This window comes from Cricetulus griseus, chromosome 3, assembly GCF_003668045.3.
Source record: "Cricetulus griseus strain 17A/GY chromosome 3, alternate assembly CriGri-PICRH-1.0, whole genome shotgun sequence".
Classification (NCBI taxonomy): Eukaryota; Metazoa; Chordata; class Mammalia; order Rodentia; family Cricetidae; genus Cricetulus; species Cricetulus griseus.
The window spans coordinates 97,985,163-98,000,069 of NC_048596.1; the positions used below are offsets into that span (position 1 = coordinate 97,985,163).

Consider the following 14,907-nt stretch of genomic DNA (forward strand, 5'->3'; position numbering starts at 1 on the left):
GTGCTGGTGGAGCTCAGCACTGAGGTCATGTGCAGAGGAACAGTTGCATCTACCTGCACCAACCCTAGTGTCAGCCAAGCACTATTATGCTAGCCAACTCCTTCCAATCTTGGGTCAGGCACTAGGCCTAGCCTAGGAACCCTTGGCTCTGAGAAGACAGAGAGCCTGGGGAGCTCAAAACAGTACTGGGCAGAGGTCACATGAAACCTACATCTGGAGGCCAGGGACCAGCCTGAACATCCTGAGACCACTCAGTGTAGACGGTTGTTTCCAAACCCGCCGGCTAAGCAGAGGCAGCAGATGGGCTCTGTTTCCAACAGTGAGGCTGCCATCCCCGGTTATCGCTGGGTCACAGGGTGGCCCTACTGGTCTCCTCCAGGCCCATCCACCCTTGTGAAAGGAGAGTAATGTCCAGGATCTTCACAGATCATTGTTGATTGGTTAGGATGTAGTGAGCAGGGTGGTGGAAAGGAGGAGTCAGGCAAATTATGGGAGGAGCCTCCTCACAGTTCCCAGGACAGAGCTCACAGCTGTTTGCTCAGCAGCAAACCCCCATACAGCGGGGCAAGCAAGGACAAAGTCCACAGACACAAACCAGAGTCAAATCCAGCATGGAGACTCACACTGGGGGTGACCCCTTCCACAACACTAGGAGAGACAGGGATGTGGGACTGCTGGTTACCCAGACAGCCACACAGCTAAAGACAGGCTCTGAGGTCCAGGCACTGGCTGTATGGGCATTAGGACCACAACAGGCCAGCATGCAGAGATGTAGAAGGAGTCACAGGTCACCTCCTCCAAGCAGCTTCCCTGGTTGCTTCCGACTCTCAGGTCTTTCTCTCCAGTCCACACTCTGCCAACTGATGCCTCCCTCACGGTTTCACACCTGAGCCTCCCATGTGCCAAGCAGCCCTAGCTCTCATATCTGGCCCAGGAATTATCCCAACAGGTCTATGACACGCCCCGAAACCAGAACAGGGCCGTCCCAGAGAAGGGGTTAGGCACTAGGGGTAGAGATTTAGGTAGCCAGAGAGTTTCCAGGGTGCTTGCCTGTGCCCGATGTTTCCCCTCCACCTAATGTACAGACAGAGTCCATAAACAGCCTCCTGGGGGAGGGTTGGTAGAAAGAAATAGATTTATTCTCATGTACAAAGCACTCAGCCCACGGGACCACACACAACAGGTGCACAGAGTCCTAGAAAAAAACGCATCTCTCTAAAGGCAACTCAGAGTAGGTAAGGCAGGTGGCCCCTCCCCCACCCACAATACACACACAGAACGAAACAGAAGAGAAGCCAGTGGCCACTCGCCCAAGGGGGAGTCTCCTGAGCCCCCAGGGCACATGTGGATATGGCCTTAAAGAGGAGAGAAGCCCTGCGGGGTAAGGCCAGGCCCCTCCCTGATGGCAGGAATGGGAGAGGGGCTCAGGCCAAGGGGATACACTCAGAGGAAAAGAAGGGTTAGGCTCTCTGTGCCTTAGGGTGGCAGAGCATGCCACAGCCACTCATGGGCTCCACAAAACCATGGAGACGTTGATCTAAAGAGAGAAGAGGCTGCCTAATGATCCGGTCTTGCCTAGTTAGGGAAAGGAGCTTGCTTCAGGCCGCGCCACCTGAAGGGCGCATAAGGGGCTGTCCCCCAGCTTGAGGGTCCTTCCTGCCCCTCATTCCTGTCTTTTCTGATGGAGCACTTCCTCTCTGGGAGCACTGAGCTACCCAGCTGTCAGCCTCCTCCAAGGTTCCAATCCTACCAGAAGCACAGAGGTGTCCTCAGGACACTTCATCCTATGGCTATTTCTAGCTGGTGACTGTTTTGTACCCTCTGCTCAATCAGCAATCTCTTCTGTGAGGATCTTGGAGTCCCCAGGGAATGGGGATTCCTCCAGGAAAACAAGCGTACTGACCTAGTAGGACTATAACGAGGTCACAGAAGGAACCGTGGTGCTGCTCAGAGATGGAGCAGCTTGGGCAGTACTGGGCACGGTATGGTCAAAGGTACAGAATGGAACCACTGCCGCTGGTCACCACCGTGCTCTTGAAGAACAAAAGTCTGTGTGAGACTGGGAATCTTGCTTCCCTTCTACAGATGAGAAAGCTGAGGCCTGGGAAGGATAGCATGTGTGGGTCACAAGGGACATCCTGGCCTAGAACCCAGGACCCATGGCTCTGGTTCCCAGTGCATCAGACAGACTGGTAGAGAACTGTAGAAGGAGGGCAGGGCAGGGAGGGTCCCCAGAGGGGATCACTCAGCCTCAAGGCTGCAGCAGCCATTGATGGGAGCCCTGGTGCCGTCCAAATCGGGCACCTCATATTCCTCGTCCAGGAAATCCAGCGAATTGTTACTTGGGAGGCCTCGGATGGTGAACTTGTGGGACACTTTGGTCCAGTGTTCACGATTGGAGGCCACACGTTCATACAGCTCTGCTGCCTTGGGGAACAGGTCTTGTAACAGCCTGGGGGTGCAGAGGATGGGGTTAGATTGCAGATAGATACACTGACCTGCCCTCTCTACGTGTGGTCCCCGCTGTGCCCACAAGCTCACTTGTAGATGGGCATGGCGATGTGCTCCATGAAGCTGATCTGCAGCTCAGGGATGTAGGCCTTCTCTCGGTCCATCATCTCCATTGGTCTGTTGCCCATGGCCTTCTCCTACAGACACCACATCATCAGGCCTGGCCCTCCTGCTCCTTCATCAGGTACCAGGTAGGGCCAGCTAACCCAAACCCTCCCACCCTCACGCCAGGAACACCCCACCCACCCCGCACACCACCACCCTGGGCATTCAGAGGTCACCTGACACATACCAAGTCTCCCTGGGAGAAGAACTCTTTGTAGATCAGCTCCTGGAAGGCAACACGGTCATCATTTCCTGCAAGTGGGGTCTGTCTACCTAAGCCCATTCCCAGGGTGGCAGACTGAGGCCCAGTATCTCAGTCCCACCCAGGGCCTACCCTCACTAGCTTGACAGTAGATGGTACAGTTCAGGGTCTGGATTCTGCCCTCTTCCTACTAGCCACTAATTTATTGTGTGACCCTGGGTAAGCCGCTGCCCTTCTCTAAGTCATTCCATTGGTGGCCCTGAGGTGGTCTGTATTTCTGATTCCCCAAAATACAACCAGGCTAAATTCAGCACAGAAAGGTGTTCAGGCTGCTGTGGGGGGGCACATGGAGCTGGGCAGAGGATATAGCCTGTGCTTCCTCGGGTTGGGGGGGCCGGTTCCTACCGCAATCTTTCTAGTGGTCTTCCAGCCCTTTGTCTGGTCAGAGAGGTCACAGGAGGTCATGAGGAGGCAGAGAAGAAGTCTGTGGTGCTGTTTGTTGGTTCGGTCATAACCCACTGTTGAGGGACAATGGAGTTAAGGAGAGGGGTCCAGGCTCCTGTCCCTTCTGAGAACAAGGGCCCCACAGCCTGTCCCAAAGTGGGTCTGGAGTGTCCCATGGGGAACAAAGCACACCTAATAGAAGCTGAGAGGCCCATACTGGGTTTGCCTGGAGGGACACCATAACCAGAAATGGGCTAAGGACAGGGCATAACCATGGCAGATGTTCAGGTGGGCATATCTCCTTGCTAAACCACCCACCCCACCCCAACAGTGAGGTGTGGCACCTTCAGCCATCTTCTGCAGGTCCTTGAAGATTCGGAGGTGGTGTGCCAGGTCTGTGGCCAAGATGATGTCTCTCATCAGGTCCAACATGCGCTGATAGTCCTGAGGAGGGCCAGGGAGGGGCATCATGGTTCCCGCTGCACACATCCCACCCACTCCAAGGTCTGCTCCTTCTCTGTCTAGCCAGTCCCCGACTCCCACCAAACAAACCCCGGACAGCCCCATCACCTTCCGGGAGAAGTGATCAAAGATGTTGCAGCCGTGGGTGTTGAGGATGGCAATGGCCTGAGCAAAGTGATGCCTCTGTTGGGAGAAGAGAGACAGGTCCCACTGGATCAAAGTGTCCCCCTCACCGGAGGCTCCCAGAGAGGCAGGAAAACCCAGCAGGGACAGGACCCCAAACTCAGCAGAGCAGGCAGAAAGGGGAGTTAGGGTCCCCATTCCCATTGTGAGTACTCTATTAGAATCCTCTGTGGCCCTGGGCAAGTCCCTGGCCAGCACCATGATGCAAAACCCTCAGCTGTCACATAAAGGGGCCTGATAAGGTATGCTCAGAGGGCCTCAAAGGCTGGAAGAAAATTCTGAAATGATCCCCTGATGTCCTGGACACTAATTCATGCAGAAAATATTTGTTTGCTGACAAGGGAAGGCAGTGAGGAAGCAAGGGCAAGGCCCTGTCTCCTGATAGTGAAGGGCTGTCATTCGAAGGAAGAGCAGGCTCATCCCAGGGGACAGAGGGCAGGACCAGGGCTGCTACAAGGCCTCCTGGGAGACATGAGTATGCCGTATATCTCTGTGGGTGCAAACAGAGCCAGCCTCTGGAGGGGATGCAATGGGAGACAGCCTAGGGCAAGGTGACCTTGGAAATGTGGTTCCCACACTGAACCAAGACCTGCACAAGAGAAGTTCAGCTATCTCAGATCTTGTTCCTGACCCAAGAAGTCACTGGAGAGCAGAGCAGCCCCAGGAATCTAAACTGAGAGGATTAAAGCTGACCCAGGCCTGAAGGGACAGGCAGGTTTGTAGGAGGGCGGGGGTAGGTGCTGCTCTGTTCCCACTGGTTTTGCAAACCTGGCTCACGCTGACCCAGTGTCCCTGGTCATGGCCCTAGTCATATCACACCTGTGTCTGTTTCAGGAAAATGAGGCCCATGAGGCACAACTCCCACAGCCTAGCTGGAGAGCGTGTCGTGAAAACAGTCTAGTTTGGAAGTCGCTGGCCTTTGGGGGTTCAGGACAGGGGCTGGGCAGGATGGCAATTTACCTCCATGACAGAGCCCTCCGAGCTGTAGAGTGCAGCCAGCACAGATTTCTGGAAAAGTCAGGAGAAGATCTGGTTACCCCTCCCATCTGGATCAGAGTGAGCACCTCCCCCTGAGGTTATGGCTCCTTCCTTCAATCCCAGCTTCGGGCCTCACTGCCATCTCTTCTCAGGCTGAGAAAGGCAAGGCAGAGGGTCCCCATTGTAAGAAGGGCAGCCTCTCACCGAGGCCACCTGGAAGGAGTTGTTTGTGCCTCTGTGGTCCAGGTCGTGACACATGCAGGAAATGAACAAGGCAAAGATCTCGATGTCCCTGGGTGGGAAGCAGAAAAGAGAAATGTCACCCAGAGCTTCCTCCCTGGGTGCCTCAGAGAAGAGACAGCTGGAGGAGATGCCCAGGGGCCTCCCAGTCAGGGGGTTCCGGAAAGCAGCTCTACTTCAGAGCATGGCAGCCCTGGGGAAATCAGGTCCAACATTCTCTGTGACTGTGCAGCTGTGCAGCCTCTTTGTGGAAGGTGGGGGCTGTACAGTATCCCCCCCCCCCAGCAAAGAGGACAGAAGGACAGAATGAGTGGCCAGGTAAAGGACCTGCCACACAACTGGGGCTTCATTGCTGGCAGATGTGGGAAGGGTGGCCGCTTACTCGAGGTAGCTGGAAAGCTCCAGGTTCTTATAGAGCAGGTAGCAGAAGTGAGAGACAGAAAAGGCGTGCATCCAGTTGTGGTAGGGTGGATCTCGGTAGCCTTTCTTCACCATCAAGCAGAACCTGGGGGAGCCGAGGCAGCAGAGGGGCCTCAGCTTTGTCTACTTTGGAAAGCCCTCCAGACTCTGCCCATTACATTTTCTTGCCTTTCTTTATGCATAATTCAGTGTCTCATTCACAGATCCCTCCTGGCTCCCACAGATTCAGTCCTCCCCCAGGCATCTTTAGAAAGACCTTCTCAAGAATGCTTGGGGCACCGGACATGAGATGGAAACAACAGGAGATATGAGGCTGAGGCTCTGCTCCAAGGGCAGTGCTGGGGCACATACCGGGCCAGAGTTGGGCAGTCAATTTTGTAGTTATTGATGAAGTTCATATCTTGCAGCATGCTCAGGATGGCCTGCAAAGCATCGGGAGGGAGTGTCAGAGGACTGTCACTATCAAGATGTGGCTTCCGTCTCTACTTCTCTCAAATCCTCACACATAAAAAAATTTAGTCTTAAAATTCTAAACCTAAGCTAAAGGACAGCTAGATAGATGAACAGGCAGGCATCAAGCTGTAAATTATCCAAATGTTGAGGGATTTGAGAGCTAAGACTTCTTGGAGGCAAGCTCACACACAGTCTTAGATCAGGGGCAGGGTCAAAAGCCTCAAGGCCACAAACCTATGGTAGCTTCGGGCCATCATCCAGCCCACTGCTGTCCCCTAAACAGCCCCATGGCCCCTGATGGCAAGCAGCATGCCCTTCCTATCTCTGAAGGAACCTCCTTAGCCTTCCTTGGTGCTTCTGCCTTACCTGGAAGTCCTTATGCACATCTAACTGACATCCATATTTCCCACACTCCACTCCCACCCAGGCTGAGAAGGGCCAGCTCACCATAGAAGTATCGTCCTCAGGCAGAGAACGAGGAGTGTAGGTAAAGTTGGCAAAGTTGGAGTCAATGGCAGCCACAGGTTGGATCCCATCATGGAGAAGCTTGGTGTACTCATCATCAGAGACCTAGCACAGACAAGCCAGGAATTAGCAGGGTCCTTCCTATCAAATTCTATGCAGATGGGGGATCCCTTGCCCAGCATACACCAAGTTGGATCCCAACTCTTCATATCGTCACTGGACAGATCACCACAACACTGCAGCCCAAATGCCCGTGTCCCCTGCCTATGCACCGATGACCACATCCCTGACAGCCAAAGGTTGTCATAGAGAATGCCCTCATGTGTGATACCCCAACCTGTGGTAGCCTTACACAGACACTAAGTCTAGCAGTTTGTCTCTCAGGGAGAACTTTCTAATGTCTAATCTCAATTCCTCCTACTACTGTGTTGTGCCTATTCCCAAAGTCAACAGTGACTGGGACACAGGTGAGAGGAAATGTCCAATTGAACAGTGACTTCATATACTCTAAGCTAAGGCTTGGGGTAGTTCTTTGGAAACAGGAACTGGGAATTGACTGGAGAGTTGGCAATTAGGATCATGAAAGGCTGTGTTCATTGCAGCCAGAGAGTGGTAGGGGAAAGCCCCAGCAAGGTTTCAGCCTCCAGGGTTCCCCCAAATGGGGCATACTTTCTGGACATGGGATGAGGGTAGCTGTCTGAACCAAATTACCCTCTGGGTGAAAGCCTGCTGGCTGCTTCCAGACTGGGGCTGGACTGAGAGAAAGGCTCAGGAGAGAGAGGTATGAGAAGAGGGATGAGTTCCCTGAGCAGATCGGGGGAGGAGGATGGGGACATTGGTGTGGGTCTATTTTCACATTCTCAAAAGTCAGCAACAGGAAAGCTCAGCCTGGACCTGGGCTGCAGAGGATTCTGGGATTCTGGGAAGAAGTGTGGTACAGGTGGCTCCAAGACTCTAAGTACAGGAGCACCAAGCAAGCCTCACCTTCATATGGTACATCATCATCTCATTGGCCAGGTGGCTGCGGTACTGGGCCTCATTCACCTTTTTGTATAGGAGAGACTGAGGGGAGAAAGTGAAGAAGATGGGGTTGGAGTTGGAGGCTGTGACATCCTCAGATTGCCCAGAACTGGTACAAAGGGGTCAGATTGCAGAAGTTCTCCTTCCTGTCCCATTGGAGGCCCAGTGTAAGCCATTAGCAACAGCCCAGCCTTCAGGTTCCACCCCCACTCTCAGCTCAGCTCTCTCACTGGCCTTCCCCATTTTCTTAACATCAGAGGCAATCCATGCATGCCTGTGTCTGTTGAGCCTGACCCAGACTTCTGTGACAGAGCCTGGTGGCCCTTGGAGGAGATCAGAAGGAGGAACTGACTTGTGAACACGAGCTGGATTTTCAGGTTACAGCTGCCAAGAGCCTGGACAGAAAGACCCAACATTTGCCAAAAAGAAACTAACTAGTAGATTGGGTCGGAGTTGCTGGAGGAGGGGTGCCGTACTAGCAATAGGGTTTTGTATGTGTGTGTTGGTTTTTTGTTTGTTGAGACAGTGTCTTGTGTTGTCAGGCTGGCCTCCAACTTGCTATGTAGCCAAGGTTTTGAACTCTTGATCCTCCTCCTGCCACACACTCTCTCTCAAGTTCTGAGATTACAGGCACATACTACCAGCCCAGTAGAACTAGGTGTTTTGCTTGCTCGTTTGTTTCATCTTTTTCTTTTTTATGATCCTGGGAAGCTGGGTGGACAGGACCGGAAATAGTATCCCCAGCTTTCATGCAGAGCCAACAGAGGCAGCCAGCACCTCACTCACTGGGATCTGAGCCCTGTGCATGGATGGACAAGCCAGAGCAAAGAGAGCCAGAGCAAAGAAGGCCACCCTCCCCGCCCCAGTCGGGCTCCCTCACGTGGGCAATGCTGATGCCGCAGTAGATGGAGAAGGCTGTGGCCAGGTCCTCATCGAACTTGCTGAACCATGGCCCATTGATCTTGTTCACTAGTTCAGCCACGCCGATGACCTCTGGGAAGAGAGAGAAAACAGAAACCGCTGGTGAAGGGGTCCAGTGAGACCTGCCTTTCCCTAACTCCTCTAAAAGTAATGGTGCAAGCCGAGACAATCCCAATCGCTTCAACTCCCGGACCCTAGCGGATCAGAAAAGACTGCTTTACACTATGCCCCGCCCAGGCCCCGCCCAATCCCTCCAGGCCCCGCCTCCGGCGGCCAGGAGTCCTCACCCTGGTTCTCGTTTTTGATAGGGAAGCAGAGGATGTTGCGCGTGCGGAAGCCTGTGCTGTCGTCTACTCCGCGATAGAAAAGCGGATGGGCGTATGCGTCTGGGATGTTCAGGATCTGGCCTGTGGTCGCCACGTGGCCCGCAATGCCCTGGTCCGCGGGGATGCGGATCTCATAGCTCTGCCCAGACAGGAATGGAGTAGAAAGCAGAAGTTGGCCTGGATAGGCAACCTTCAAATGTGGCTTGTTCCCCAGGACCTTTATTTACTCCTGAACACCCTCCATACTCAATCACCTCATCGTCCACCACACCGCCATCGAACACCTTGGCTACCAGCTCATTCTGATCCAGCAGGAACACGGAGCAGCTGTAGAGAGAAGTGGTTGGTCCCTGGGGTCTTGAGGCCCCTCCAACGATGCATGACTAGGGTAACGACTTCTGAGACCCTGGAGGAGTGTCCTGACCTGAGATACTCTCCTCAGGGCTGTCCATTTCCAAGCATTGCTACATTTGCTTTTTATTTGTTTTGTGTTGTATTGTTTTTAGTTCCTACTGTGTATCACCGAAACCCATGGCAAGCAAAGCTAGAGCTGTACCAGCTAAAATAAGGGCCCAGTCAGAAGGAAATGCCAGACAAGAAGGCAGGGAGGGGCAAAGGGGTTAGGATCCCGGCCTCAGTCTCCCTCCCCCATCCCCTTCTGCTCACATCTCTGCGTTGCTGAGGTTTCTGGCCTCGGTGATGATCTCCTGTAGCAGGACAGAGACATCATCTGGAGGAGGGATTAAGGAGAAGAGTAGTGAGACCTGAGGAATGCCAGGCAAGCCCTCCACGTCCCCTCCCCAGACAACCAGTGTGGAAGACAGTCACTCACCCAGGTGAGTGAAGAGGTTCTTTGCCACTTGGAGAAGAGCCTGAGGAGGAGGAAGTGAAGATCATAGTGTTGGGACAGGGCTCATCCTAACTAAACCCTGTTGCCAATGGCCTCAGGCTGTCCTCATTCCTTCCTCAGGGCTCCCAGAATATGCTGGAAACTGACGTGTCTAATGAAAACTTTTGGCTACTAACTGAAGGGGTAGAGGGATAGCCCAGTGAAGATGAGCAGGAAGCCCCTGGAGCTCAGATGTCTGCCACCTTTGCCTCTTGCTGCCCAGATGTTGTGGCAGTGCCAATGTTAGACACTAGAGGGCAATCACAGACAATGCCTACAGCCTAGGCAACTACCGACCTCCCTCTCTGAGTCTTCCAGGTCACTGGGTTACCTAGCTGCACCAGGATATTGCTGCTATTAATTGTCCTTGTGGACAGCCTTCTGGACCTGGAGCTGGTCCCCAGGAAAAGCTCAAGGCAGGCACTCACCTGGCACTCACACTTGAGCTTCTGCTCCTTCTGGAAGGCCAAGGTGCTGGTGAGCACCGTGCCTGTGTAGTGGAAGCAGTGTTGGATCACATGTTCATCCTGGTCTGTGAACCTGGGTAGGGTGGGGTGGTGGGTATCACCCGAGAGAGGAGAGAAGGTAGGCTTCTCAGCCCTCTTCTTTCCCCCAAGACAACACAGGGAGCCCATATCTACCAACTGATGGAACTCTCTTCTCACTGAGGACAACTATACTCCCTCCCTCTCCTTCAGGCTGAGTACTCTCTCAAGGGAAATGTCTACTTGTCCTCAGATCAAAGTGTAGGTTCCTCCTTAGGCTACTGCCCTATTTTTGTTTGTTTGAGGCAGGGCTTTAAACATGTTGCCCAGGCTGGCCCAGAACTGCTAAACTCAAGTGATCCCCCCACTTCAGACTCTCTAGAAGCTGGAGCTACTGCCAGACCAGCACACCAAGAGAGCTACTGCTTCTTGAAACTAAAGCCATATTTCCCTTCTCTGATTGGAGTCACTCAGACCAAGGCTAGTCTCCTCCCTTAGACTAGAGACTTGCCAAAGCCAGAGCTGACTGTCCTCTGGCTCCTCTTTGATGCCCCATCCACTCCCACAGCCTCATGGAGAGGCAGCAGCAAAAACAAAAACAAAACAGAGGACAAAGTGTCAGCAATCTTGCATTAACAAACTGAGGCTCACTACTGCTGGGGTAGCACCCCTGCCTAGCCCCTTCTCACATTGGTACCCTGTCCTGCCTCTCAGCTCCAACTGTGTTGACACCCCTACCCCCAAACTCACAAGTCTCCTCCAAGCTTGTTGAAGGCACAAGCCAGAGCCACCACCTGGTCGGTGGCCCGGCTGATGACAGGGACACATAGCATAGCCTGCAGCTCACAGCCCAACATGTTTTGTAGCTGTTGTACATCATCCTGCAGACAGACAGGGATAGTGATCCAGGGCAGGGGAGGAAGGGCAGTGGGCTTCCCCGGCCCCACCAGCCTCCACCACACTCTGCAGCCTACTATGGCATGAGGATGGGCTGCCACAAAGTCTCTTGTTCTCCCGTTTCTAGGCTATCCCATTCCAAAGATTCTGGGGCCTCTCCCCTCCCCTGGTTCAGTATGGCCATGGCTTACAGAAGTTAGGTCCTTCAACTGGATACACTTCTTGTCTTCCACCACCTTGCCCAAGCGTCCCATGGTCAGCTAGAGAGTGAAGAGAGACCCAGTTGTTCCAGCCGTCCCTGTATCAGGGATCTCAACCCATCCTTGTCTTCCAAGTTTGGAAGTTTCAACAAACTCTTTGAGCAGTTCAAAGAATGGATGGAGCTGATACTGAGGAGTAGAAGTAGGGAGGACTGGGGAAACCAGGACTGGACTAGAAGGTTTTCCCTAACTAGAGAGTGATAAGCAGACTTAAAAAAAAATCACACTGATCTTGTAGACTCATGTTTAGAAATACTCCAGCAGAAGAGAGCTGATCCCACATAAGGCTTCCCCTGTTCTGTAGGAGATCATTACTGGAGTCTGATCATAAGATACAATACTCCTTTATAATACTTGTAAATAGACCTAAATATCTGGACTAGTCCCACCAAGAGATTTTAGTGCATCCCAGTCCTGCTAGGACTTCATGATCTCTGCAGGCCCCCGTTCAGAAGATGGAGGTGACACTCACGGGAAAGCTGATCTCTTCTCCCAGCACTTTATCTCCAATGACCTGAGGGATCCAGTAATGGACACAGATTAATGGAAGGAAAGGCAAACAGGTTACCCTGCCCCACCGTGGACCTGGACCATGGACCTCACCTTGCAGGAAAGCTGCAGATTGTCTTCTGATACTAGGAGGAGGCAGCAGTGAGATGCCTGTGTCTCCTGCTGCAGCTGCAAGGGAACAGACAGAGCCGGGCTGAGTGTGGGACTGGACCAGACTTTAGCCTCTAGCCTCTCAAGGGGTTGTCAGGCTTTTGGAAGAGTGAAGAGGATGGGATGTCCCCCCTCAGAATTGAGATGAGGGGCTCAAGGGTCTGCTGGTCTTTGGAGAAAGATGGGGCGGGAGATGCTCAGGGACTCACATATTGAAGGACTTTGAGCTGCAGGGAAGTGGCATCCAGGTCATAGAGTTCCCCTGGAAGAGCAGGGCTCAAATCAGAGAGGGCTATGCCTTGCCTGGGGGCTGCTTCCATGCTCCACCCCTGCCTGTCCTCAGGCCCCATCTGACCACCCAGAAGACCCACGTTCTTTCCCAGAGCTCTCTGGATTCTGCCTTCTGGTATACCTGCCTCACCTCTCAGGCCCTTCCTACTCCATAGATCTGGCCCTCCGCCCCCCCTCCAGGATCAACCCTGTCAGGTCCTATAGATCCATCCAATTTGGTTCTCACCACACAGTTGCAGGATCTTTCTGTCATGTTCGGTGTACCCCTTCTCATCCTTTTGCTCTTCAGAGGTATCCACTGAGGTATTCTGGACAGCTTCAGGCCTGTGCTGCTGCAAAGCCTTCACCCTCCGCAGGGCCACCAGAGTCTGGGGCAGGCAGAGCAGTAAGCACACCCTTGTCCCACCCTTGCTGTTGGTGCCTCTGCCTGATTCCTCCCTTTTACTCAAGTAGCTCCCTCTGCAGGCCCCACAGTGCCCATTGCCCACTGCTGTTCTGGTCCCAAATAGTTCAAGCAATTGGCCCCTCCACCTCCTGAGAGTTCTCACTGCACTTAGGGCCTCCTTCCATCCATGAACAAGTATAGTTGTCTCCACCCCTTGCTCAAAGAGGCTTCCAAAAGAGGGTCAGATTTTTCTGTCTAACACCATCCTGATAAAGATCACAGATGCCTGAAATCTTAGGCAGAAGAGAGCCTGAGTTATGCACAGGGCATTTGACTCACCACTAGCCTACGTAAGTCAGTGCTATCATTATCCCCATCTTCAGATGTGAACCCGAGGCTCATAGAGGCTGCATGACTTGCTCAAGGTCCCAAAGCTTCAAGGCAGTAGCACTGGAACCAGAAGTCAGGCCTGTCCAGCTCTCTGGCCAGGTCCTCTTCCTACCAGCTCTAATAAGGGCCTCCAGCAGGCCCTGTGTTACCATGGTCCTACCCCACTCACATGCTTCTCCACTGCCTGCAGGCTCCACTCCTCATTGTCACTCAGCTGGCCACAGTGCACCTGGCGGGAAGGGAGAAGGGACCAGCTGTGACCTTCCTCAACCTATCTTTGCTAGCATGCCCTCCCATGGCCAGTACACACCAGTCTCTACCAGCACAGTCTGTGACCTCTATGTAAGGTCATCCTTACATCCTTCAGGCCAGCCAGGCAGCTAGCTCCGGGAGTCACTTTCCCAAGGAAGACTTCTAGGTCAGGCACAGGTGGAACTTTTCCGTCTCTGTACCATCACTTTTCATGTTTATTGTCCTCTTCCTGGAGTGAACTGTCCCATATAGCACAGTCCGTGTGTACAGTGTCAGGAAGGGAGACCTTAGATCCTTTCCCATCTTCCACACATGGAGCACTTCAGGCCCTGATTAGAGGATTTCTGGAACTGGCTTCAGCCCCCAGCTCCATCCTTTCTGGTTGGGGTTTGAGCTGCCCTTACATCTGGGATAAAGGAGCCCAGCATGGCATCTGCCAGGGAAGGTGTGCATCTGAAATGAACGGACTGGTGGAGTGCTTTTTGCCTTACATGTGATCCTCGTCACCGTGAGATGCAGTCTTCCCCCTTATAGATGAGCCAGGAACCAGAGGGGTGAGGGACTTGCCCAAAGTCACCAAGCAGAAGGTGGCAGAGTTAGGACCACTCCATCCACTTCCTCCCTTTCATGCCTACACTTCCACTCTCTAGATTCATTCTCACCGCACCAGTGATCTTCCCCAGTCCCGTCCCATGTCCCCTGTGCCAGGTACCAGGGCTCCCTTCAGCTATCTTCCATGCTCTGGGAATCTCTCTTCCTCCACCCTGCTTAGGTGTTTGAAGGGGAAGAGTGGAGGGGAAGGAAGGATAAACCTAGGAACCCACTGTAAGCTGCCAGCAAGGCTCCCCACCTGCTTTCTCAACTTCTTTAGCTTATTCAAAGCTGCTCACCACCTGTGGAGCTCCCACAGTGCTTGTGAGGGGGAGCCTTCATCCTGCCTCTCTTGCCCCAGCAGCCCCTGCCTGCCTCTCTGCTCTGGGTCCCCTGCCAGGAACAGATGGAGAGGAGGGGATCATCAGGTTCTCAGGAAGCTCAGGCTCTGGCCAGGAGCAGCATGAGTCGAGTTGGGGTGCACTTGGGAGGGGGTGTGGGACCTTATCATTGAGGGAGTTGGGGTGCATAGACAGCCTGGGCTGGGAATCTCAGAGGGGATGGAATCTGGGAGGCTTCCTGCACTGGAAGTACAAGCAGAATAGGTGAGAGAGGAGAGAGAGGAGGGGCTGTAGCCCGGAGGCTGACCCGGTGAGGTACCACGTGGGAGGTATGGAGGAAGATGAAGCCCAGGAGTGGGAAGCAGAAACGCCCAAGAAATGCCCCTCCACAGAGGGAAGGGCCTTGAACTTGGGATTTAGGGAGCCCTGACAAACTTTAGCATCTGACACCTGTCATCTGTGAGATGAAGGGTAAATGTCAGGAAGCAAGAATAAAGGTAAGGAGACCTGGGGGACAGGGGTTGTGTTGAAGCTTAAGCTGGGAATGAGGCGCTTTCCTACAGGACAGGAGTCTGGGGGCATCTGAGGCCGGCTGCATTTGCTTTGCATAGTTATGCTGGCTTCTTATGGTTAGTATGTGGAGGGCAGCATCCTTCTTGCTCTTTCTACCTGGACCCATCTCTCAGGAAGAGGGACAGTTGGGACCCCTCTAGAGCTGGGGGGAAACCAGCTCCTT

The 14,907-nt window shown here is 53.5% G+C and overlaps 1 protein-coding gene across 8 annotated transcripts in view; it reads right to left on the reverse strand.

Annotated features, from left to right (window-relative positions):
- Positions 1-1,113: 1,113 nt before the first annotated feature.
- Pde2a (phosphodiesterase 2A) overlaps positions 1,114-14,907 on the reverse strand; it is a 62,169-nt gene continuing 48,375 nt past the window's right edge. For 7 of the 8 annotated variants that reach the window (XM_035442338.1, XM_027407828.2, XM_035442340.1 and 4 more), the window contains 25 exons: positions 13,157-13,216; positions 12,439-12,580; positions 12,131-12,183; positions 11,865-11,939; positions 11,734-11,775; positions 11,193-11,261; positions 10,855-10,985; positions 10,048-10,159; positions 9,563-9,602; positions 9,397-9,460; positions 8,985-9,057; positions 8,692-8,869; positions 8,364-8,476; positions 7,448-7,525; positions 6,446-6,568; positions 5,897-5,967; positions 5,508-5,630; positions 5,090-5,177; positions 4,868-4,915; positions 3,833-3,907; positions 3,607-3,706; positions 3,224-3,336; positions 2,804-2,842; positions 2,542-2,648; positions 1,114-2,452 (listed from right to left, as the gene is read on the reverse strand). In XM_035442338.1, the coding sequence (XP_035298229.1) occupies positions 2,242-2,452; positions 2,542-2,648; positions 2,804-2,842; positions 3,224-3,336; positions 3,607-3,706; positions 3,833-3,907; positions 4,868-4,915; positions 5,090-5,177; positions 5,508-5,630; positions 5,897-5,967; positions 6,446-6,568; positions 7,448-7,525; positions 8,364-8,476; positions 8,692-8,869; positions 8,985-9,057; positions 9,397-9,460; positions 9,563-9,602; positions 10,048-10,159; positions 10,855-10,985; positions 11,193-11,261; positions 11,734-11,775; positions 11,865-11,939; positions 12,131-12,183; positions 12,439-12,580; positions 13,157-13,216 (2,328 nt within the window). In that variant the 3' untranslated portion in view covers positions 1,114-2,241. The remainder of the gene's footprint in view (positions 2,453-2,541; positions 2,649-2,803; positions 2,843-3,223; positions 3,337-3,606; positions 3,707-3,832; positions 3,908-4,867; positions 4,916-5,089; positions 5,178-5,507; positions 5,631-5,896; positions 5,968-6,445; positions 6,569-7,447; positions 7,526-8,363; positions 8,477-8,691; positions 8,870-8,984; positions 9,058-9,396; positions 9,461-9,562; positions 9,603-10,047; positions 10,160-10,854; positions 10,986-11,192; positions 11,262-11,733; positions 11,776-11,864; positions 11,940-12,130; positions 12,184-12,438; positions 12,581-13,156; positions 13,217-14,907) is intronic. The other variant, XM_035442339.1, reaches the window with a different exon arrangement.